Source organism: Papio anubis, chromosome 5 (genome assembly GCF_008728515.1).
Source record: "Papio anubis isolate 15944 chromosome 5, Panubis1.0, whole genome shotgun sequence".
Classification (NCBI taxonomy): Eukaryota; Metazoa; Chordata; class Mammalia; order Primates; family Cercopithecidae; genus Papio; species Papio anubis.
In genome coordinates this window covers 124453777-124477764 of record NC_044980.1, presented here as the reverse complement: position 1 = coordinate 124477764, position 23988 = coordinate 124453777, and the positions used below count along the sequence as shown (strand labels likewise).

The window sequence follows — 23988 nt, the reverse complement described above, 5'->3', positions numbered from 1 at the left end:
GGAAACAATTAACTTTCATTTTAATCCTGGTGTTATATACTCATCCTTTCCTCTCTCCTCTGCTTTTTTTGGTGCCATTTGGCCACATGAACATATATACTCTTCTTGCTTACTTTGTCACTACATTTTACCTAAGGTTTCATGAAGGCAGATTGGAATTTGATCAGATGTATTTTGTTTTCAGATTCTTGCCAGCTCTCATTACTGCAGTTCTGACTAATCATCTTGCCTGGGTTCCAACAGTCATGCCAAATGGACAGCCACCTATAAAAATATTTTTAGAAAAGCATTCCTCTCAGAGTGTGGACATGTTGGCAAAGACTCATCCATATAACCCACTTTGGGCACAACTGGGTATGTAATCTGACAACTGTTACAGTATATATTAAACTTGTTTTGTAGCTATCTGTAATATTTTTATAGCAAAACCAAAAATAAATAAAATGCCTTTACCTCCTGCATTCTAAAGCATCTCTGCTTTGCTTGTCCTTTCATGTCTGGCAATTTATCCTATCCTCATCTGAGACCTGAAATCATTCCTTATAGATGAAGAACTGCAGGTATGGCAAGAGGAGCAGGCTAATAGCTGGTTTACTAGTAACTCCAGATTTTCAGGGTGTTTTATGATTTTGTACTTTGTGTTAGGTACTTTGCAAGAAAGAATGAATCAACAAAGTCACCCGTGATACCTAAAATAAATCTGGTTAGGAGAGAAGCAGTTCACTGAGGTTTCTGTTGATCCACTTTTGTTCACTTGCTGAGTCATTTTGGAAAATGTTTCCCTCAGTGTTAAACACCACTAAACAAGTGGGGGAAGAGGGGAGAGTAAGTGGTTGATAAGTTCATAGGCAATAGGGAGGGATTATAGCAGAGTGCTAAAGACACAGGCTGTGGAGTCAGGCACACCACGTTTGAATCACAGTTTCCTTATTCATAAAGTGGGAATAATAATAGATGATACATACTTTAAAAGTTGTAAAAATTAAATGAGATAATACATGTAAAATGGTTAAGACTGTCTGGTAAACGTAGCTGCTAGTTATTTCTGCTCCTACTCTATTGCTGTTAGATGATGGGAGAAGAGTAAGATGACAACATTTTGGTGATTGGGTAGTAACTTTCCTTAGGTTGCTCTGGTGATTGACCTTGCCAGGTAGATTGTCATATGGCTTATCAGTTCATATAACCAACCTCCTTCCCTACTGGCTTTCTCCCTTGCTCCCTCCCCCATTCCCTTCCATTTTATTGAGTTATAATTGACATATAGTAAATGCATTTTTTTAATGGAGTCTCACTCTTTTGCCCAGGCTGGAGTACAGTGGCATGATCATGGCTCACTGCAGCTCCAATCTCCCTGGGATCAAATGATCCCCCTACTTTAGTCACCCAAGTTGCTGGGACTACAGGTGCATACCACCACACTAGGCTAGTTTTTGCATTTTTTGTAGAGATGGGGTTTCGCCATGTTCCCCAGGCTGCTCTCAAACTCTTGGACTCAAGCGATCTGCTCACGTTGGCCTCCCAAGGTGCTGGGATTACAGACGTGAGCCACCACACCCGGCCCAACACATATTTAAAGTACACAATTTGGGCTGGGTGCGGTGGCTCACGCCTGTAATCCTAGCACTTTGGGAGGCTGAGGTGGGTGGATTACTTGAGGTCAGGAATTCGAAACCAGCCTGGCCAACATGGGGAAACCCTGCCTCTACTAAAAATACAAAACAATGGCCAGGTGCAGTGGCTAACGCCTATAATCCCAGCACTTTGGGAGGCTGAGGCGGGTGGATCACAAGGTCAGGAGATTGAGACCATCCTGGCTGACACGGTGAAACCCCATCTCTATTAAAAGTACAAAAAATTAGCCGGGCATGGTGGCGGGCGCCTATAGTCCCAGTTATTCGAGAGGCTGAGGCAGGAGAATGGCGTGAATCCAGGAGGCGGAGCTTGCAGTGAGCTGGGATCGCGCCACTGCACTCTAGCCTGGGCAACAATGCAAGACTCCGTCTCAAAAAAAAAAAAACCAAAAAAACCAAAAAAACAATTAGCTGGGCATAGTGGCAGGCACCTATAATCCCAGCCACTTAGGAGGCTGAGGCAGGAGAATCCCTTGAACCCAGAGGCAGAGGTTGTAGTAAGCCGAGATCATGCCACTGCACCACAGCCTGGGCAACAGAACGAGAATCTGTCTCAAAAAAAAAAAAAGCAATTTGATAAGTTTCGCATATATGCCTCTGAAACCATGACCACAATCAAAACAGTAATCATATTGCATCATTTCCAAAAGTTTCCTTATGCCTTTTTGTAATCTCTTCCTCTTCCTCCCCCTCTTCTTCTCCCCAGTTTCTCTGTTCCTCTTCCACCATCCCTACATAGCCACTGGCTTACTTTCTGTCATGATACATTACTTGCATTTTCTAGAGTTTTATATGAATGGAATCATGCAGTATATACTTCGTCTGATCTCTTTCATTCAGTATAATTCAGATTCACCTATTCTGTGTGTATTAATGGTTTATTCCTTTTTAATGCTGAGTAGTATTCCATTGCATTGACTTTTTAAAAATCAAATTATTAGTAGTATTTTTTAAATTGGGACATTTAAATCCTTTTTTAATTCTACAGTCATTTGTTGACTAAGGCTCTGTGCTATAAAGATGAATGATTTGGAAATTGCCCTCAAGAAGTCAACAGTCTAAGACTGTAGGTAATATATATGCAGACAACAATAATAATTCAAGGAGGAACTATAAGAGAAATGAAAAGTTTAGTAGGAGTTGAACAGGGGAGCCTACTTTTGCCCAAGTGAGGATGCTTAGGTGGGAAGCTATGGACTGGCAGAGATATTGAGGAAAGGGACAGGACATCACATGAGTAAAGAATAGGTGTTAAAAGTGCAGAGCATATTCAGTGGTCCAGTTTAACTGGGTCTTTGCATGAATAAAGATGATTTCTTCTTCTGACTGCCAAGAAGGAGGATAAGTATAAGAAGATAAAGCTGGAAAAGTAAAATGGGAATCATGAAAGACTCACTTGCCATACCAAAGTAATTTCAACTTACTTGGTAATTCGTGGGAATCGTGGGAGTAGTTTAGAACAGTGGCATGGTGATATTTGAGCCAGTGTGTTAGCCAGAGGAGAAAATTTATCATAATAGTACCTATAGCATGTATTTATTGGAGACCTATTTATATTTGTTCCTTTAAAAAGTGTGAGGGCTTTGTAAAGTAAAAATAGAGGATTTTAAATGTATATACTGACAACTTGCAAAAATTAAATTAAGTTGAAATTAGTGGCTTTGTATTCTCCTTTTTTTTTTTCTTTCTTTCTTGAGACAGGGTCTCACTGTATCGCACAGGCTAGAGTGCGGTGGTGCGATCACAGTTCACTGCAGCCTCAACTTCCTGGGCTCAGGTGATTCTTCCACCTTTTCCTCTCAAGTAGCTGGGATTACAGGAGCAAGCCACCATGCCCAGCTAATTTTCTGTATTTTTTTGTAGAGACAAGAGTTTTGCCATGTTACCCAGACTGGTCTTAAACTGCTGGACTCGAGTGATCAGCCTGCTTCCACCTCCCAAAATGCTGGGATTACCTGCATAAGCCACCATGCCCAGCCCTATTCTCCATAGTTTTGGCACTGAAATTACTGGTTTAATTTGAAGTATAGCATAAATATAGAAATGATAATTTCTAGTCCTGACCCCCTCACTTCCCCTGCTTTTAACATAATCGCTAGTCATGTTTAGAATGGGTTCAAAAGTGAAAATGAATTGCATGGCTAAACTTGTTGCCCTTTCTTTTCCTTTTAGTAAGGATGAGTCTCTCTCTTCCTGCCCTTTCTGGCCTATCCTGAGTACCCAACCCTCTAGGGAATGGAAGGGGAAAATAGGCTCTTACTAACATGGGAGCTGGTGGGATGGGGTGCTGGCTAGGGGAACAACAGTTAAAGTTTGGAGATATGACTTACTTTTTAATTTTATTTCTTTTTTTCTTTTTTTTTTTTTTTTTGAGACGGAGTCTCACTCTTGTCGCCCAGGCTGGATTGCAATGGTGTCATCTCAGCTCAATGCACCCTCTGCCTCCTGGGTTCAAGCAATTCCCCAGCCTCAGCCTCCTGAGTAGGTGGGACTACAGGCATCCACCACAACACCTGGCTAATTTTTGTATTTTTAGTAAGTACAGGGTTTTACCATGTTGGCCAGGCTGGTCTTGAACTCCTGATATCAAGTGATCCACCCATCTCGGCCTCCCAGAGTGCTGGAATTACAAGCGTGAGCCACCGTGCCCGGCCCCAGAGATATGATTTAAATCGGGAATGGTTAAGTGTGTGGTGTGACTACTCTAGCTTTGCTCCATTTTACCGCTACTCCTTTCCTGTCCTTGCAAGCCAGCAGATATTGTGCTTTGTCTTTTCTTGATTGGACACAGCTGCAGAGTCCTTGTGTACATAGTACTTCAGGCAGTACTTCTCTAACCAGGTAAAAATGCTCTTCATGGAGCCTGGGTTAAAGAATATTCTTGGGATATGTGAGTTTCAGAACTGACTCTTTGAGGTTTCTGAACCATAGCATTTGTTTAAAGAGGAAGCCTGAAAACCCTTAAATTCACCTTTCTCTCTGGTTAAGACTGTTCATCTCATCTTCCTCCCTTGAATAGTCACTCATCTGTTAAAGAACTAAGAATGAGGCCAGGCATGGTGGCTCATGCCTGTAATCCCAGCACTGTGGGAGGCCAAGGCCAGTGGATTGCTTGAGCCCAGGAACTCAAGATCAGCCTAGGAAACATGGCAAAACTCTGTCTCTACAAAAAAAAATACAGATAATTAGCCAGGCGTGGTGGCACATACCTATAGTCCCAGCTACTCAGGAGGCTGAGGTAGGAGAATTACTTGAGCCTAGGAGGCTGAGGCTGCAGTGAACCATGACTGTACCACTGTACTCCAGCCAGGATTACAGTGTGAGACCCTGTCTCAAAAAAAAAAAAAGTAAAACCTAAACTACTACTCATACAGTAAGATTAGGTTTCTGATCATTAAAAATAGCTTACTTAGCTGTGTCAGTAAAGGATGTGTCCAATAACTGATTTTTCCATTACAGGAGACTTGTATGGCGCTATTGGCTCTCCTGTACGGTTAGCAAGGACTGTGGTAGTTGGCAAACGACAAGACATGGTCCAGAGGCTACTTTATTTTCTTACTTATTTTATAAGATGCTCTGAACTTCAAGAAACACATCTTTTAGAAAATGGAGAAGATGAAGCCATCGTTATGCCAGGCACAGTAATTACTACCACTTTAGAGAAAGGTGAAATAGAAGAATCGGAGTATGTCCTTGTCACAATGCATAGAAACAAAAGCAGTTTGCTCTTTAAAGAGTCAGAAGAAATAAGAACTCCCAGTTGTAACTGTAAATATTGCAGTCATCCACTCCTTGGGCAAAATGTAGAGAACATTTCACAACAAGAGAGAGAAGATGCTCAAAACAGCTCTAAGGAGCTGCTAGGAATTTCAGATGAGTGCCGGATGATTTCTCCTTCTGACTGCCAAGAAGAAAATGCTGTTGATGTTAAACAGTACAGAGATAAATTAAGAACTTGCCTTGATGCCAAGTTAGAGACGGTTGTTTGCACAGGATCTGTTCCAGTAGACAAATGTGCATTGTCAGAGTCAGGCTTAGAGCCAACAGAGGAAACATGGCAGAGTGAGAAGTTGCTGGATTCAGACAGTCACACAGGCAAAGCAATGAGATCCACAGGAATGGTTGTGGAGAAAAAACCTCCAGATAAGATTGTGCCTGCTTCATTTTCTTGTGAGGCTGCCCAGACAAAGGTTACTTTCCTGATTGGGGATTCTATGTCACCTGATTCAGATACTGAGCTTCGAAGTCAGGCAGTGGTGGATCAGATTACCAGACATCACACCAAACCGTTGAAGGCAGAAAGAGGGGCTGTTGATCAGCATCAAGAAACTAAACAAACAACTAAGGACCAATCTGGAGAGTCTGATATACAGAACGTGGTTTCTGAAGAGCCCTGTGAACTTCCCTGTTGGAATCATTCAGACCCAGAAAGCATGAGCTTATTTGACGAATATTTTAATGATGATTCAATTGAAACCAGGACTATTGATGATGTTCCAATTAAAACAAGTGCAGATAGTAAAGACCATTGCTGTATGTTAGAGTTTTCAAAAATATTGTGTGCAAAAAATAACAAACAGAACAACGAATTTTGTAAATGTATAGAAACAGTTCCCCAAGATTCATGTAAAACCTGCTTTCCTCAGCAGGACCAAAGAGATACACTCTCCATTCTTGTCCCCCATGGGGATAAAGAGAGTTCAGATAAAAAAATTGCTGTAGGAACTGAATGGGACATTCCAAGAAATGAAAGTTCAGATAGTGCCCTTGGGGATAGTGAAAGTGAAGATACAGGTCATGATATGACTAGACAAGTTAGCAGTTATTATGGAGGAGAGCAAGAAGATTGGGCAGAAGAGGATGAGATACCTTTTCCTGGGTAAGTAGGAAGTTTTCACCTATAATGGGCCCTATATAAATATGTACCATTCTTTTCTTTAGCTGGTCTCTGAAGGTTAGTATAAAAGAAGAGATCATTGTCCTGGATAGCTCTCTCTTATTTTCATATTCTCGTAACTCATAAGAAGGAGTAAAGGCTAAGCCCCAGAAATACCCCGGAAAGGTTTTATGAAGACCTCAGAGAAAAGTTAAAGGATCTGGTTGATAAGTATAAGATTTCTTACTGCTTAGAAGGTTTCAAGCCATTTAGGAGTGACTTCTGCCCCAAAAAAGGACATATGCTGAGCCTGGCAGTTAGGGAGTACTAATCCCTGAGATGTTAGAATGGCTGTTAGAAATAGATTTGGCCAAGACTAAGAGGAAAACAGAGAACATATACTTTGGGTCAAGTATGCAAGGAGAAGATTCATACTTGAGAAACGTTACATACCCAGCTTTGGACTTGTGAGGCATTTAATTGTTTTGTTTTAGATGATTGTTTTCATAATCTGGTTGTATTAAGAATGTGCTACAAACACAAAGTACAGTTCTCTTAAAGTCTGTTAGGGAAGATTGATCCTCACTTCATTACGCAGTTGCTCATCAGACCTTCTCTGAATAAGAAGGAGTATTTTATTTTCTGATAGAGCACTTGAGCCAGTTTTTAAATAAGGATGATTTTACTCTTGATTTTACTATTATTACCATTTTACTCTTAATTTTTATGATTATTACCGTTATATAAGGATGAATTTACAGTTGATTTTAATACAGACTAGTGTTAAATATGGACTAGTAGAATTCATGTTTTTGTTTTTTTACTGGTTAACTATATTTATTACTAATTAGATGTCTTTTGGGGGCATTTTTCTTCCAGGTCAAAGTTAATCGAAGTGAGTGCTGTTCAGCCCAACATTGCCAACTTTGGGAGGTCCTTGCTAGGTGGTTACTGCTCATCTTATGTGCCTGACTTTGTTCTTCAAGGAATTGGGAGTGATGAGAGGTTCCGTCAGTGTCTGACGTCAGATTTATCTCATGCTGTGCAGGTGAGTGACCTTCACTGTTTTTGAGTTTATTTAGAAGAAACTCTGTTAACTGGCAGAACCCAAAATTGCCTTATATTTTTGGTCATACTTTTTACAACACAAGCATTGTTCTCTGAAACCATCACTTTATATTCAATGCCTATATCTTTGTATCTGTCACTGTGAAAGCAAATTAAGTTCCAGAAATCTATCCACATGGATATCTGAAATACAGAAAGTACTGTATGTATTCATGGATGTCCATCAACTAGGTTATTTACAGTATCAAAAATTTGCAAGTGCTTAAGTTTGAATGGAATTATTTTCTTAATTTCCTTTTCAGATTACTCATTGCTTACATATAGAAGTGGGATTGGCTTTTGTGTATTGATCTTGATATCCTGTGGTCTTTCTGAAACTCTTATTAGTCTATTCATTTTTCTGTATAGGTTGCCTAAGGTTTTCTACACACAGGCTCATGTTATCAGTGAACAGATAGTTTTAAGTCTTTCTTAACAATCTGGATGACTTTTGTCCCCCCTGCCCCCAACTTTTTTTTTTTTTTTTTTTTTTTTGACTCATTGTACTGGTTAGAATTTTCAATACGATGTTGCATGGAAGTGTTGACCATGGACATCATTGCCTTATTCCTAATCTTAGGGGAAAGACGTTGCATCTTTCATGATTAAGTATGATGTTAGCTGTAAGGTTCTTGTGATGCCCTTTATGAGATAGAAGAAGTTGCCTTTTTATTTTTACTTTGTTTAACTGAATGCTTCTTTTAGAGACAGGCAGTTCCCTTTTATTCCTAGTTTTTAGATGGTTTCGTTTTTTTTGTCCATCCTTTAATCATGAATGAGTGTGGGATTTTGTCATATGCTTTTTCTCAATGTCTATTGAGATGGTATTGTCATATTGTTTTTCATCTTTAAACTCTTAATGTCATGGATTTAATTAATTAATTTTTAGATGTTAAACCAACCATTGTATTCTTAGGAAGCAATCCCCACTCTATCATGGTATGTAATTTTTTTATATGTTGCTGGATTTGATTTACCAATATTTTGCTGTAGATATTGGAGTCTATATTCGTGAGAAATACTGCTTTTTAGTTTTCTTGTGATGTCTTCGTCTAGCTCTGATAATCAGGGTAATACTGGCCTTATACAGAGTGCTGGGAAGTATGTCCTTCTCTGTTTTCTGGAAGAGTTTCTAGAACATTAGTTCTATTTTTTTTCTCTAAACATTTGGTAGAATTCACTAGTGAAACCATCTGCATCCAGGCTTTTAAGAATAAGAATATTTTAAATTGCTAATTTAATTTATTCACCTTTTATATATTTAGATTTTCTATTTCTTTCTGAGCCAATTTTGGTAATTTTTGTCTTTTAGGAATTTATTAGTTTCATTTAAGTGGCCTAATTTATTAGAATAAAGTCGTTTATGGGATACACTTATAATCCTTTTAGTTTTTATAAGGTCGCTAGTAATGTCCCCTCTTTTGTTCCTGAATTTTGGAATGTGTGTTTTTGTTTGTTTGTTTTTCAAATGGTGAGGGTTTCTCCAAAGAGAAGTTCATTCGTGGTTTCACTTAAATTATATATATTTTTTGCCCATATGCATCAAGGATTAGCAAGCTATGGACAGTGGGCCAAATGGTTCTGCTTTTTATAGATAAAGTTTTATTAGAACACAACCACAGTCATTCATTTATATACTCTCTGGCTATGTTCATGCCTAAAAGCAGAGTTGAGTCATTGAGACAGAGACCTTTCAGCCCCCAAATCCTAAAATATTTTCTGTTAACTCTTTTTTTTTTTTTTTTTCTTGAGACAGAGTCTCGCTCTGTCATCCAGGCTGGAGTACAGTGGTGCCATCTCAGCTCACTGTAACTTCTGCCTCCCAGGTTCAAGCGATTCTCCTGCCTCAGCCTCTCGAGTAGCTGGGATTACAGGCGCCCACCACCACACCTGGCTAATTTTTGTGTTTTTAGTAGAGATGGGTTTTCACCATGTTGGCCAGGTTGGTCTGGAACTCCTGACTTCAGGTGATCCACCTGCCTCGGCTTCCCAGAGTGCTGGGATTACAGGTGTGAGCCACTGCACCTGGCCAGATCTGACAAATTTTGATCTGTTGTATTTTCAGTTTCATTCATTTCAAAATGTTTTTAAATTTTGCATGTAACTTCTTTGCTTATGAGTTATTTAGAAGTATGCTGTTTAATTTATAAATATTTATTGAATTCTCAAAAATTGTTTTGTTGGTTTCTAATTTAATTCCATTATGGTTGGAGAACCTACTTTGTTCACCTTTGGTAAATTTATTGAGATTTGTTTTATGGCACTTGAAAATAATATATATTCTGCTCTTGTTGAGATGTTCTGTAGCTATCAGGTCAAGTTAAATAACCATTAGATAATAGTCTTAATTAAGTCTTTTATGCCCTTGCTGATTTTTGGTTTGGTTCTGCCATCAATTATTGAGAATGAAGTATTGAAGTCTTCAGCTATTGTTTTGTTGAATTTTCTATTTCTCCCTTCAATTGTACGTATCACTTTAATACTTCGCTTTAATAACAAAATCTGGCCACCTCTCAATTAAAAAAGTTAATAAAGAAATGGAGAGGCCTGGCATGGTGACTCACACCTATAAACCCAGCAATTTGGGAGGACGAGGTGGGTGGATTACTTGAGGTCAGGAGTTTGTGAGCAGCCTGGCCAACATGGTGAAACCCTGCCTCTACAAAAATACAAAAATTAGCTGGGTGTGGTGGCGTGTGCCTGTAATCCCAGCTGCTTGGGAGGCTGAGGCAGGAGAATCACTTGAATCCAGGAGGTGGAGGTTGCGGTGAGCCAAGTTTGTGCCACTGCACTCCAGCCTGGGCAACAGATCAAGACAACCATCTCAAAAAAAAAAAAAAAAAAAAAGAAAACAGAAATGAAGAAAGCCAAGTGGGAAATGATGGATGAGAAAATGTGGCTCAGTGAGCAACAGTCAGTCAGTTGTTAGCCAATAAGGTTTAAACTTTTTGTGTCTGTAGAAAGTTACCTAAGTTGTAAAGTTTAGTGTTTTATTGGATGAGAAATTATGGCAAATATAGATAAAAACAATTTGTGAAAAGAACTTATCAGAAGTTGTGATCTTCATATTTAAAGGCTAGTTTGCTCAGCTTTTGAATACCAATCAAAGAAGTATTTATTGACCTACTGTGTTCTGAATATAGTGCCAATACTCCAAGGGATATATGTATGAAAAAGAAAAAGTTTCTGACTTCAAGTTTTTAACTTAGCAGCAGAGGAAATAAGGCCAAGTGTAATTAATAAATGTAGTATAAAACATAACAAAAGTAGTGCCTGAGGAAGATACTTGAATGTGTTATTGCTTCAAGGGACAGAATTTTTATCAGTTGGTGGTAATGGATGCCCTTCAGGGTAAAGGAACCGTTTCTAGTTTTTTCAATGCTTTCCTCCCAAGGCCTGATATAGTGCCTACTATTTGTTGAATTACTTGGTTAAGGAATTATATATGAGTTCTTCTGATGCACTCTGTGTCTTCTAATGCATTCTTGTCTTTTTTTATGTCTGATCCTAGCTGCTTAGTCTCTTTTCTTCTTTCATGTATACCCATCGCCAAACACTGTCTTTTGACTTTCTCTGTGAAAGCCTGGCATTGGAAAGCATTGCTACCTCCTAATGAAGATAAAGACAACGTTTTGATTTTAAGGGTTTCTACCTGCTATTATAGGATGAATAATAATAGTATTTAGTTTTTATTGTTTCCTTACTGTGTCCCAGGCACTTAAATGTACTTAATCTTACAGTAATCCTTTGAGGTACTTATTATTGTTATCTTTGTGTTTCACATATGGCTCAGAGAAGTTTTTAAGTTACATAGATAGGGAGTGGCAAAAGTAGAATTCAGTCATTATCTGCCTGTTCTTAAGCTGCTATGCCATACTGTTACTAAAACAGATGAACAAAGAGTAATACAAATAGCAAAATTACCATTACAAAGTTTATAACACTTTTATATTAGTGGTCTCAGGTCTGTTGCTCTTAGATTCCTTCCACTGTGGTAAAAAGGAAGGAGCTATTTGTCTTTCCCCCTCTGTTTTAGTAATTGGGTTTCTAGTCTTTCCCACTCATATTGTCATTTAGTCATGTAAGTATACTATCAAAGCACTATTGTAGAAAAATTTGACAAAAAGAAAAATAAAATACCTTCAGTCTCAGCACTGACGGGTTGTTGAATTTTTTTATCAATCATTTTTCCAAAGCATGTATAGGATTTCTAAAAAAATTCTTTGGTCGGGTGCAGTGGCTCACGGCTGTAATCTCAGCACTTTGGGAGGCCAAGGCAGGCGGATCACGAGGTCAGGAGATCGAGACCATCCTGGCTAACATGGTAAAACCCCCTCTCTCTACTAAAAATACAAAAAATTAGCCAGGCGTGGTGGCAGATGCCTGTAGTCCCAGCTGTTCGAGAGGCTGAGGCAGGAGAATGGCGTGAACCTAGGAGGCGGAGCTTGCAGTGAGCTGAGATCATGCCACTGTACTCCAGCCTGGGTGACAGCAAGACTCCGTCTCAAAAAAAAAAAAAAAAGAAAAAAAAAAAATTATTTTAGGCCGGGTGCGGTGGCTCACACCTGTAATCCCAGCACTTTGGGAGGCCGAGGTGGGCAGATCACAAGGTCAGGAGTTCGAAACCAGTCTGGCCAACATAGTAAAACCCTGTCTCTACTAAAAATACAAAAAATTAGCTGGGTGTGGTAGTGGGTATCTGTAATCTCAGCTACTTGGGAGGCTGAGGCAGGAGAATCGCTTGAACCTGGGAGGCAGAGATTGCAGTGAGCCGAGATTGCACCATTGCACTCCAGCCCAGGCGACAGTGCGAGACTCTGTTTCAAAAAAAAAAAAAATATATATATATATATATATTTATTTATTTATTTATTTATTTTAATCCTTGCATACTTAAAGTTTATCATATTTAACATGAAAATATGTGATTACATGCAAAAACATGTAGGATCCTTTTAATATATAAGTAATGGAAGTGATACTGTAAAAAATATATATATAGTCCTATTTTTCTGAATAAGAGGAGAGTGTCTTTATCTCCCCGCTTTTTAAGAAAGTAACATTTTTCTTAATATATATTTATTATACAAAATGTTGAAATGTGAAGAAAGCCAAACACAAATTTTCCTAACTCTACCATCAGCTATTCTTAATAGAGAAACTTCCTCCAGGGATTAGGCAGCATTGTGGCTTCTCATAAAACCCAGAATTGGCCACTTACTAATGGTGTACCATAAGACAGAATATTTACTCTAGGAAAGCCTCAGTTTCTTTGGCTATAATGAAAGTAATACTGATGTTTGTATACCAGACTTATACTGTATGGTTATATTAGTCACACTGTGCTTTGCATCTTCTTGTTATGATTATTATTCTGTGTGTATGTATATTTATGTATCATATATATGTCTGAAGCCTTATATATAAAAGATATGCTTGTGTACATATTTATACAGTACATATTTTTATATAGTTGAGTCCTTATATATAAAATATATACGTGTATATATATTTATATATACCTATATTTTTATCCTCTATATGATTTTATATTATGTTTTAAATTCTGCTTTTGTCACATAACAGTTAATATAAGAATATTTCCCCATACTAACATAGTATGTAAACATTGTTTTTAATGTATATGGATTATTGCATGGTTTTTGTCATAGTTTATGTTTCTCACCATTCTTCTATTGCTGTTTTTTGCTTTTTGTTTTTTGTTTATTTTTTTGAGACAGGGTCTTGCTCTGTCATCAAGGCTAGAGTACAGTGGCACAAACATGGCTTACTGGAGCTTTGAACTCCTTTGCTCAAGCAGTCCTCCTACCTCAGCTTCCCCAGTAGCTGGGATTGTAGGCACATGCCAGCATGCCCGGCTAACGTGTTTACTTTTTGTGAAGACAGGGTCTTGCTGTATTATCCAGGCTGGTCTCGAACTCTGGAGCCTCAAGTGATCCTCCCACCTCGGCCTCCCAAAAATCTTGTTCTAAAGAGAAAGGCAAGTTTCACCTTTGCGTTAGTGTATTAGTAACGTTAAACCCAATTCTTAATAAGACCTTATAAACAAATCTATTCAATCTTAGTTTAATCATAAGGTAAATTTTTAATAAACCTTTTTTAATCTTTTACAATTTTCTGCTAAGCAGTAGATTAATTCAGTAAGAAAACCATGTTATTCAGACACATGAGCCCAGATTTTGGCCCTGCATTAGTGTGCTCTTATTTTAGTGTTCAACATACAGAAAAATTAAATAATCCCCTTCAAATCTTAGCAAACTTGCCTATACCTACAGAACTTCCTTTATAAGATCAACCCTTCACAAACCCTTTACACCTTGCTTAAACCTTCAGTTTTGTCCCATTACTCTTTTAGGTTAAGACAATTGTTAAAACCCTCTGAGCTAGACAGAATTTCATTTCCTTTAACAAAAACCATATTCCCATGCCTTCTTATAGCCTCCCACCAAAACCACATTCTTTTTTCCTTCTACACCTTGCATATAAAACTGTTTTTCCAGTAGTCTCAAGTGCATGCTGCACTGTTAACTTTTAGCAAATTTTATTTTTGGTGAGAAACCTGGTAAACAAGCAATTTTAGCCATGTATAATATTGCAGAACCCATGACTTTTCCCAGCCTAGCCAGGGGACCTGCCTAACTCCATATGTCTCCAGGCCTTACCTAGAATCTATTGGCTGTAGAACAGACAAACAATTAGTAAAAGTCACAGAAGCAGTTTATCACCTTAAAACATCCAGCAAACAGTGTTTGACCTGCCAAATTTAGACTAAATATATAAACTTTGAAGACATTTTCATTTTACTTTACCAATAATCTTCTGGTTTTTTTTATTTACAAAAAGATTATTAGAATCATGAGACCTACAGGCATTAAAGTTTCCATTTTTCTGACAATGTTTGATTCAAGTGCTTGTTTTTCTTTAAGCCAATTAACTGGAGCTCTGTATATAAACATCACACACTCAACACATATAAATACACAGAAACAGAGAATCAAGACAAAATTCCATTGACTGAGAAGGTTTTGGAGGGAAGGCTGGAGCTTTCAAACAACATCTATACATATAGCCCAAATATCAGCTTTAATTAAGTCGATTTCTAACTATGGAGCTCTCAAGAGAAAAGTTCTTTTAAAATCTTTTATTACCAGATTTCAGTGAGGACAAACTCCACCTTTTGAATCCTTTTACTAGAGGTAACCTTCTATGTGAAATCAATAAGCCTTAACTAAGGGGATGACTTAAACAGGGATGCAGGAGGTGTCTCCAAAGAAATGGTAAACGATTTATAAGATCTAGAATATCCCCCAGGCCAGCCGCTGTGGCTCACACCTGTAATCCCAGCACTTTGGGAGGCTGAGGCAGGTGGATAACCTGAGGTCAAGAGTTCAAGACCAGCCTTACCAACATGGCAGAACCCCGTCTCCACTGAAAATACAAAAATTAGCCGTGAGGCACAGTGGCACACACCTGTAATGCCGCTACTCGGGAGGCTGAGGCAGGAGAACTGCTTGAACCCGGGAGGCCAAGGTTGCAGTGAGCCAAGATTGTGCCACTGCACTCCAGCCTGGGTGACAGAGAGAGACTCCATCTCAAAAAAAAAAAAAAAGAAAAAAAAAATCTAGAATATCTCCAAAGGTGTAGTTCAGAGAAAAAATTCAAGATAAGAAATGAGAAGCTGTGCATGGAAAGGAAAAGAATCAATAAATGGCAAAAGTTCCACAAGTATTAAACCAAAAAGGACTTGCTCCCAAAGCCTAGAATTGAACCCAAGCCACCCACCACTGTGGGAGGGCAAAGCCTTTGCAACTGACCTGCAGTACAAGGTGACTGCTGTTGTCTTTCCCAGAAGGAGTCTAGAGCATTTTCAAGCTTGCAAAGGATTTTAACTGCTCAAGAGAATTTTCTAAGACTAACCACGTCATTATTATGCATCCTTCTTTTAATTTAACCTTTTTCTTTCATTGAGGTAATCAGTTCCAATAGTGACTCAATCTAAGAAACCTATTAAAGTCTAGATGGTAATTTTCCAGTTTTTTTTTTTTCCTTTCTTTTTACATTAGAAGCAAAAGGTATCTAGGGTAGAAGAGGCATCTCCATGATCCCCAAGAATTCACTCTCAGAAATGGGCTTAAGATAGCAAAAGATGACAAAAGCCCTATAGAGATGGGACCTTTTCAGACAAAACTCACCCAAGGGCTTGACAAATATTTGGGATGAAGAATGTGCTGACTCATCTCAGACTCCCAGCACTTTCAGACTGGGTGCCTGACATGAACTTGAAAATTCTTGTTCTCTGGATGGTGGAGACCAAGAGAGAGTATCCCCACATGGTCACAAAGTCATGCTTTCAAGGATGTAAAACAAGATTAGAGGGAAGCCTCATTTAGTTTTTGTTTCAGAGACCCACAGCAAAGTTTATAACTGACCCATCGAGAAGTACACCAGAATCATTGCAACCTCAGAGTAACCTCTCACAGGTCCTTTTTCTTATTAATCAACAGTGATTTTTACCATTCACTTATCTGATTTGCTCAGAGAGAGAGAGGCCAGAAGCCTCACCGGTAGGAAATTCTTACCTTTTGTCAGCACGGCGGGTTTCTGATTTCCCTTTCCCTGAGCGGCCCTGGCAGTGTTGCTCACCGCACCATAGTCACAAAGGAAAACTACTTTTGTGTGTTTCGTGGAACCATAGGCAAAAACCTCTCGACTTTGTCAGATGTCACCCAATAGGCTGTACGGGGGAGCGAGGGAGAGGGGCGAGAGACCACCAAATTAACATTCTTTATCTCAACCTGGTGAAACACATATAACAAAACAGACAGTAGTCACTTTGCTCAGCACCTAATACTGACTTGTCAAGGCTCAAACTTTTTCCAGTGCGTCCCTGTCATCTTTGATCCACTCAACGTAGGGAGCGATGACCTCTGACTGGGAATTCATTGGGTGACATCTGGACAACGTGAAGAGCAGACAGTCACCCCAGGTCAAACCTGTTGAACTTCCTTCACTGCTCAGCGAATGTGATCAAATAAGGAAGGTTCTCCAAGTTAGGTCTGCTGGACTTCCATCACCAATTCCTTTAGAGATCCCCTCTAGATGTACAAACACACACATACAACAAAGACAAGATGGACAGAAGGTCTCCCAAACCAAGATTCCTAAGCAGGAATTCCAAGAGTATGCTTTTCAAAGTAACCTATTCTCTGAGAAATCTCCCTGAAATCTTCCTTATAGGAGAAGTCTCTCTAACCAAGACTCTTCATACTAATTAGGGAGAGCCAATCTTGATCCCTGAAGGGGCCAAACTTAGATCCCTTAAGAAGCCAAACCAATTAGGAGAAGGAAGGAGGCATTGGCACCACCTAGAATACCCACCAGACCAGTTTAGAGATGTCTTTACAGGAACAATTTCTCTACTGCAATTAAATCCATGCACCATGGGCCAGCAGTGTGTTGCTGGTAGAGATAGTGCCAGCGTCAGCCCCCAGTCCAGGAGAACTATGCAGCCACTTGGGCTGGCCTCTGGATCTGTTGCTAGTGGGGGACTGCCAAATCGTGGGCAGGTAGCCACAAGGGTGATCCCAGACAAGCCTCCAAATTTGTAACCATCCAGGGGTTCTTCCTGCCCACTGCATAAAGACAGACCATGGTATTGTAGTAGAGAAAAAGTTCAATAGACACAAGGTCAGCCACCCCATGTGGGAGTTGGAGTTCATACTCAAATCATCTCCTTTAAAGCTTGTAGGTTAGGGGTTTTTTAAAGGCAGTTTGGAGGAAGGGGTGGGGTGGCCAGGTAACAGGTACTTGCGGCTGATTAGGTGGGGCAGAAATCATAGGGGGTTGAAGCTGTCCTCCTGGGGCCAAATCGCTTCTGGATGGGGCTACAGGAGTGGGTTGTCAGTCCAGGTGGAGCCAAGGGTGTCAGACATGCAAAAAACCTGGAAAGATATCTCAAAATGCCAGTGTACAATAGTGGTGTTATTTGCAATTGGGAAAGTTTCATTTCTTGTAACCTCCAGAATAATGTCTGCGCCTTAGCAGGACTCAAACTCCTCTCCTTGTTTCAGCCTGATGGCTTCCTTTTAGCTTTACAAAAGCAGTTGAGTTTTGGGCAAGGCCTATTATCATTTAAACTGTAGCCTGGGCCACCAAGACTGTGTCCACCCTGCAAGCACAGAGCCTCACCCTCACCACTCCACCGCCCATCCACACCCGCCGCCGGTTCACCATGGATGATGATATTGCTGCGCTTGTCATCAACAACAGCTCCAGCATGTGCAAGGTCTGCTTCGCGGGCAACAATGCCCTGGGCTGTCTTCCCCTCCATCATACGGCACCCGAGGCACCAGGGCGTGATGAAGGGCATGAGTCAGAAGGACTCCTACGTGGGCGACAAGGCTCAGAGCAAGAGAGGTATCGTGACCCTGAAGTACCACGTCAAGCATGGCATCGTCACCAACTGGGATGACATGGAGAAGATCTGGCACCACACCTTCTACAACAAGCTACATGTGGCTCCCGAGGAGCACCCTGTGCTGCTGACTGAGACCCCCCTGAATCCAAGGCCAACCACAAGAAGATGACCCAGATCATGTTTGAGACCTTCAACACCCCAGCCATGTATGTGGCCATCCAGGCCATGCTGTCCCTGTACACCTCTGGCCGTACCACTGGCATCGTGATGGACTCCAGTGATGGGGTCACCCACACTGTGCCCATCTACAAGGGTTATGCTTTCCCCCATGCCATCCTGTGTCTGGACATGACTGGCCGGGACCTTACTGACTACCTCATGAAGATCCTCACCGAGCACAGCTACAGCTTTACCACCATGGCCGAGTGGGAAATCGTGTGTGACATCAAGGAGAAGCTATGCTATGTTGCCCAGGACTTTGAGCAGGAGATGGCCATGACGGCCTCCAGTCCTCCCTGGAGAAGGGCTATGAGCTGTCCAATGGCTAGGTCATCACCATTGGCAATGAGCTCTCCCACTGCCCCGAGGCGCTCTTCCAGCCTTCCTTCCTGGGCATGGAATGCTGTGACATCCACAAAACTACCTTCATGAAATGTGACATGGACATCTGCAAAGACCTGTATGCCAACACAGTTTTGTTTGGCGGCAACAACATGTACCCTGGCACTGCCAACAGGATGCAGAAGGAGAGCATCACTCTGGTGCCCAGCATGATGAAGATCAAGATCATTGCTCCTCCCGAGAGCGCAAATACTTCATGTGGATGGGCGGCTCTATCTTGGCCTTGCTGTCCACCTTCCAGCAGATGTGGATCAGCAAGCAGGAGTGCGGTGAGTCCGGCCTCTCCATCGTTCACCACAAATGCTTCTAGGCGGAGTGTTACTTAGTTGCGTTACACCCTTTCTTGACAAAACCTGACTTGTGCAGAAAACAAGATGAGATTGGCATGGCTTTATTTGTTTTTTTGTTTTTGGTGGTGATTTTTTTTTTTTTTTTTTTGGCTAGACTCAGGATTTAAAAACTGGAACAGTGAAGGTGACAGCAGTCGGCTGGAGCGAGCATCCCCCAAAGTTCTACAATGTGGCCGAGGACTTTGATTGTACATTGTTCTTTTTTCTAATAGTCATTCCAAATATTGTGAAATGCATTGCTACAGGAAGTCCCCTGCCCTCCTAAAAGTCACCCCACTTCTCTCTAAGGAGAATGGCCCAGTCCTCTCCCAAGTCCACACAGGGGAGGTAATAGCATTGCTTTCATGTAAATTATGTAATGCAAAATTTTTTAATCTTCGCCTTAATACTTTTTTGTTTTACTTTGAATGATCAGCCTTCGTGGCCCCCCTTTTTTGTCCCCCAACTTGAGATGTATGAAGGCTTTTGGTCACCCTTGGAGTGGGTGGAGGCAGCCAGGGCTTACCTGTACACTGACTTGAGACCAGCTGAATAAAATTGCACACCTTAAAAAAAAACAAAAATACTGTAGCCTAAATGTCTTCCAAAGTTAGCTTGGCCCCATATCCCAGGAATAATTAAGGGAAAGGCAAGATGGGTTTTGGGTTAGCTTAGTTCACTGTTATGATGTTCTCACTAATACAACTTTTGCAAAGGTGATTTCAGTATCATAGAAGGGCCCATGTAGTAAAAGAAATAAAAATCAGTCTTGAATAATATGAACCCTTCTGCTAGATTGTCTAACGTCAACTTGTTGTTTGGCCTTGCTGCTTCTGTGTCTTGTTCCTCATTGTCTGGCACTGGTTTGGAAGCACTCATCTCCATCGAGTTGTCTTCTGTTCATTCCTCTGGTATGGTGTCTGTTAGCTCTCTTGAATTTCTGCAACATCCATATCTTTTTTTTTTTGAGATGGAGTCTTGTTCTGTCGCCCAGGCCGGAATGCAGTGGCGCGATCTCGGCAAGCTCCGCCTCCTGGGTTCATGCCATTCTCCTGCCTCAGCCTCCCCAGCAGCTGGGACTACAGGTGCACGCCGCCATGCCTGGCTAATTTTTTTGTATTTTTAGTAGAGACAGGATTTCACTGTGTTAGCCAGGATGGTCTCGATCTCCTGACCTCGTGATCTGCCCGCCTCGGCCTCCCAAAGTTGCAAGATCCATATCTGGAAAGCCTTCATCCACCATTTTTTTTTTTTGCCGTATTTACAAACTCTTTGATGATTTCCTTGATTGGCTCTGTTGTTAAATTCTGTGCGCAACATCTGGACACAGTTTTCTCCAGCAGGAAGTTATTGTTTCAGGCTTGATGGCTTTTGTGGCTTTTTCTATAACAGCAATGGCATCTTCTATGGGGTGATTCTTCAGACTGTCATGATGTTCTCTCCACTGGGGTTCTTTTCCATAGCACTGACAATCATTTTTAAAGAATATTGTGTTTAATGGTCCTTATGGCACCCTGATCTAGAGGCTGAGTTAGAGATGTGTTTAGGGGCAATTAGACCACTTCAGCACTCTCAGTGTTAAACTCATAGGGTTCTGGGTGGCCAGGGGCATTGTCCAACATAAGAACTTTAAAAGGCAATCACTTACTGGCAAGGTACTTCTTGATTTTAGAAATAAAGCATGGGTGGGGCCAGGCGTGGTGGCTGATGCCTGTAATCCCAGCGCTTTAGGAGGCCAAGGTGGGCAGATCATGATGTTAGGAGTTCGAGACCAGCCTGGCCAACATAGTGAAAACCCGTATGTACTAAAAATACAAAAATTAGCCAGGCGCGGTGACAGGTGCCTGTAGTCCCAGCTACTTGAGAGGCTGAGGCAGGAGAATCCTTGAACCTGGGAGTTGGAGGTTGCAGTGAGCCTCCTGGGTGACCCAGCAAGACTCTGTCTCAAAAAAAAAAAAAAAAAAAAAAAAAAGCATGGGTAGATTCAATCCAGAAAAATAGTTTTTGTTTTTCAGGCTTTCTTACTGTACAATCAGAAGACTTGCAGGGGTGGTGTTTATCTTTTTTCCTTCAAGGTCCAGAGGTTAGCAGCTCTATATATAAGGGTAGTTCTGATCTAATCCTGACTGCATTTACACGAAACAGTGGAGTTAGCTTATCCCTTCCTGCCTTAAATCTTGGTGCTTGCTCCTCTTCCTTACTAATAAATGTACATTGTGGTGTCTTTTTCCACAATAGGGTACTTTCATCTGCAATAAAAACCTGTTCAGGCAGGTATCTTTTGTCCCCTATAATTTTCTTGATCGTGTCTAAGAACTTGTGTATTGCCTCTGGGTCAGCAAAAGCTGTCATCTTGATATTTTTTAAGCTATAACTCTTTCTAAAATTATCAAACCATCCTTTCTTAGCATTAAATTCTCCAGCTTTAGATCCTTTACCCTCCGTTTGCTTTAAGTTGTCATATAATGACTTCATTTAAAAAATAGTAATATTAGAGTCTATAGTTAGAGCTTTCTTACAGCAACCCTGTACCCACATAAGAGCTGCATTTTCATTATGACATTTAAAAGGTATTCTGCAAAAGTGCATGGTTTTCACACCTAGTGGCATTGCTGCAGTGACAGCTTCACAAATTTCCCTTTCTTATTTTACAACAGTCCTCATGGTGGATTCATTGATCTTGAAATGATGGGTAACCACAGCTACTTAATCTATGGTCTATATCAAGCCATTCAAGTTTTTCTTGTAATGTCTTAACTTCTCTCTACTTTTCTTGAGAGCATTTCCAGCATCACTAGTGGTACTCCATGTGGGTCCCACGATATTATTCAGGGTTTGCTGTATCACACTAACCATGATGAAAAATACATGAGAACCTTTAGACATCAGTTTCATTTGTTATCTTTTTGTCTTTTTGTTTTATTAGAGACAGAGTCTCACTCTGTCACCCCGACTGGAGTCCTTGGTGCAGTCATAGCTCACTGCAGCCTCAACACCTGGGCTTGAGGGATCCCCCTGCCTTAGCCTCCCAAGAAATTAGTTTTTTTTTTTTTTTTTTTTTGAGATGGAGTCTCGCTTTGTTGCCCAGGCTGTAGTGCAGTGGCGTGTTCTCGGCTTACTTCAAGCTCTGCCTCCCAGGTTCACGCCATTCTCCTGCCTCAGCCTCCCGAGTAGCTGGGACTACAGGTGCCCGCCACCAGGCCCTGCTAATTTTTTTTTTTTTCTTTTGTATTTTTAGTAGAGACGGGGTTTCACTGTGTTAGCCAGGATGGTCTCGAAAAGAGAGTAGTTTTTAACTGAGATAGGCTGTTTATTAGAGAGCGGAACTGCTCGTGCAGAGATGATTAAGTTGGCAGGGTATTTGAAGTACATACTTGCAGCACTTGAACTCTGGGCAATAGCAACAGGAAGTGGCTACAAAACTATTACAGTAGTACAGTAGGTACTACAGCTAGTTTTATGCAGTTATAATCATAACTATATTATGTTATAACTATATTAAGTGTTATTTAAACTATATTAAACTATATTAATATGTCATAAGTATATTAAATACAAACAAATGTATTTAATACTATATATTTGTTAACATTTCTCTGGGCTGCGAATGTCACCTTGTATGCTTTGTGTGTAAGTTTTTATATATTTTAACTTATAGTAGATTTGTGTGTATTTTACAGTACTAAATGATAAAATATACTGTCTACATTTTTTTGTTTGTTTGTTTTGAGATGGGTCTTACTATGTTGCTCAGGTTAGTCTCTCGAACTACTAGGCTCAATTGATCCTCTTCAGTGGTTTGACCATTGAAGCAGAAACAGTAGTAATGATAAAATATACTATCTACATTTGTTTGTTTGTTTGTTTGTTTTGAGATGGGTCTTACTATGTTGCTCAGGTTAGTCTCTCGAACTACTGGGCTCAGTTGATCCTCCCGCCTCTGCCTCCCCAGTAGCTGGGATTACAAATGCACACTACTGTGCCATGCATCCACATATATTTTATGTATTATTGACATGCCTAACTTTTTCTTATTTTTCATATTTCTAGGCTACACAGTTTTGTCTCTTTAAGTTTTTCAAATTGTTGCAAATTTCCAAAAACTTTACCCAAATATTATATTGGAAAAAATTGGCATTTAAGTAGACCTTCAGTTCAAACCCATGTTGTTGGTCAGCTGAATATATTTCACAATATCACAGATGTATATATCTTTGCCAAAATTATATTTCCATAATTAAGTGATGAATAACAAAGTGTTTTATCCTTGGCAAGAGACGAATAAATATTTGAATACTGTTTTATAAAAAACAAATATAAATTTGGGGCTCCATGGAAAATCTTCCCAAGGTATATTTCTGGACTTTTTGCCATTCTCTTCTTATTTCTCTATATCATTTCCCACAGATGTAGCCATTTGCATCTACTTCTATTTCTGAGTCTTACTGAATTATCCATGTTCTTCTCCCATTTTTTCACCAGTAATTCTATCTATACACTTCAATGTCATATTCCTATGTCCCTTTCACTGCGAAACTCCCTATCACACAGATCCCACGATTGCCCTCCTCTGCTTCCCAGCACTTGGTTTCTGCTTCATCAGTAACCCTTTTTTTTTTTTTTTTTTTTTTTTAAAGCTAGATGTATTCATTTTGATCTCCCTCACAAGTCTCTGAGTTCTGTTGTGTTTGTTTCTTGTCTAGGAAGCAGCTTTATTCAGAGTAGTTGTTCATTAACTAGGCAAAGTAATATCATTTGAGGATGCTAAACCTGGGCTTATCCAGGAGTAAACTTTTGTCCTTATAGTAGTACCTTATCCTAATTGTAGTAACATTAAAAGTTAGAGAGGAAAAGCCATGGGTCTGAGTATTTCATATTATAAATGTTTTACTCTCAGTCTTGTTGCTGCTATTCTATTTGGCCAGTAGTAAAGAAAATCCTTACCTTTCCAAAAACAGAAAAATATTAAAGGTAGGGTCACTA

General features: G+C 40.1%; 1 protein-coding gene and 1 pseudogene across 7 annotated transcripts in view; both read left to right on the top strand.

Moving 5' to 3' along the window:
- The window catches only part of FNIP1 (folliculin interacting protein 1), a 133882-nt gene that overhangs the window by 92341 nt on the left and 17553 nt on the right, over nucleotides 1-23988 (top strand). For 5 of the 6 annotated variants that reach the window (XM_021940199.2, XM_021940200.1, XM_021940201.1 and 2 more), the window contains 3 exons: nucleotides 185-354; nucleotides 5094-6513; nucleotides 7390-7558. In XM_021940199.2, coding sequence (XP_021795891.1) covers nucleotides 185-354; nucleotides 5094-6513; nucleotides 7390-7558 — 1759 coding nt within the window. Of the gene's footprint in view, nucleotides 1-184; nucleotides 355-5093; nucleotides 6514-7389; nucleotides 7559-16518; nucleotides 16628-23988 lie in introns of those variants that run through there. The other variant, XM_031666782.1, reaches the window with a different exon arrangement.
- Nucleotides 17870-19583, top strand: LOC101006302 (annotated as a pseudogene). Its single transcript, XR_161063.5, has one exon. The product of XR_161063.5 is annotated as an actin, cytoplasmic 1-like (transcript).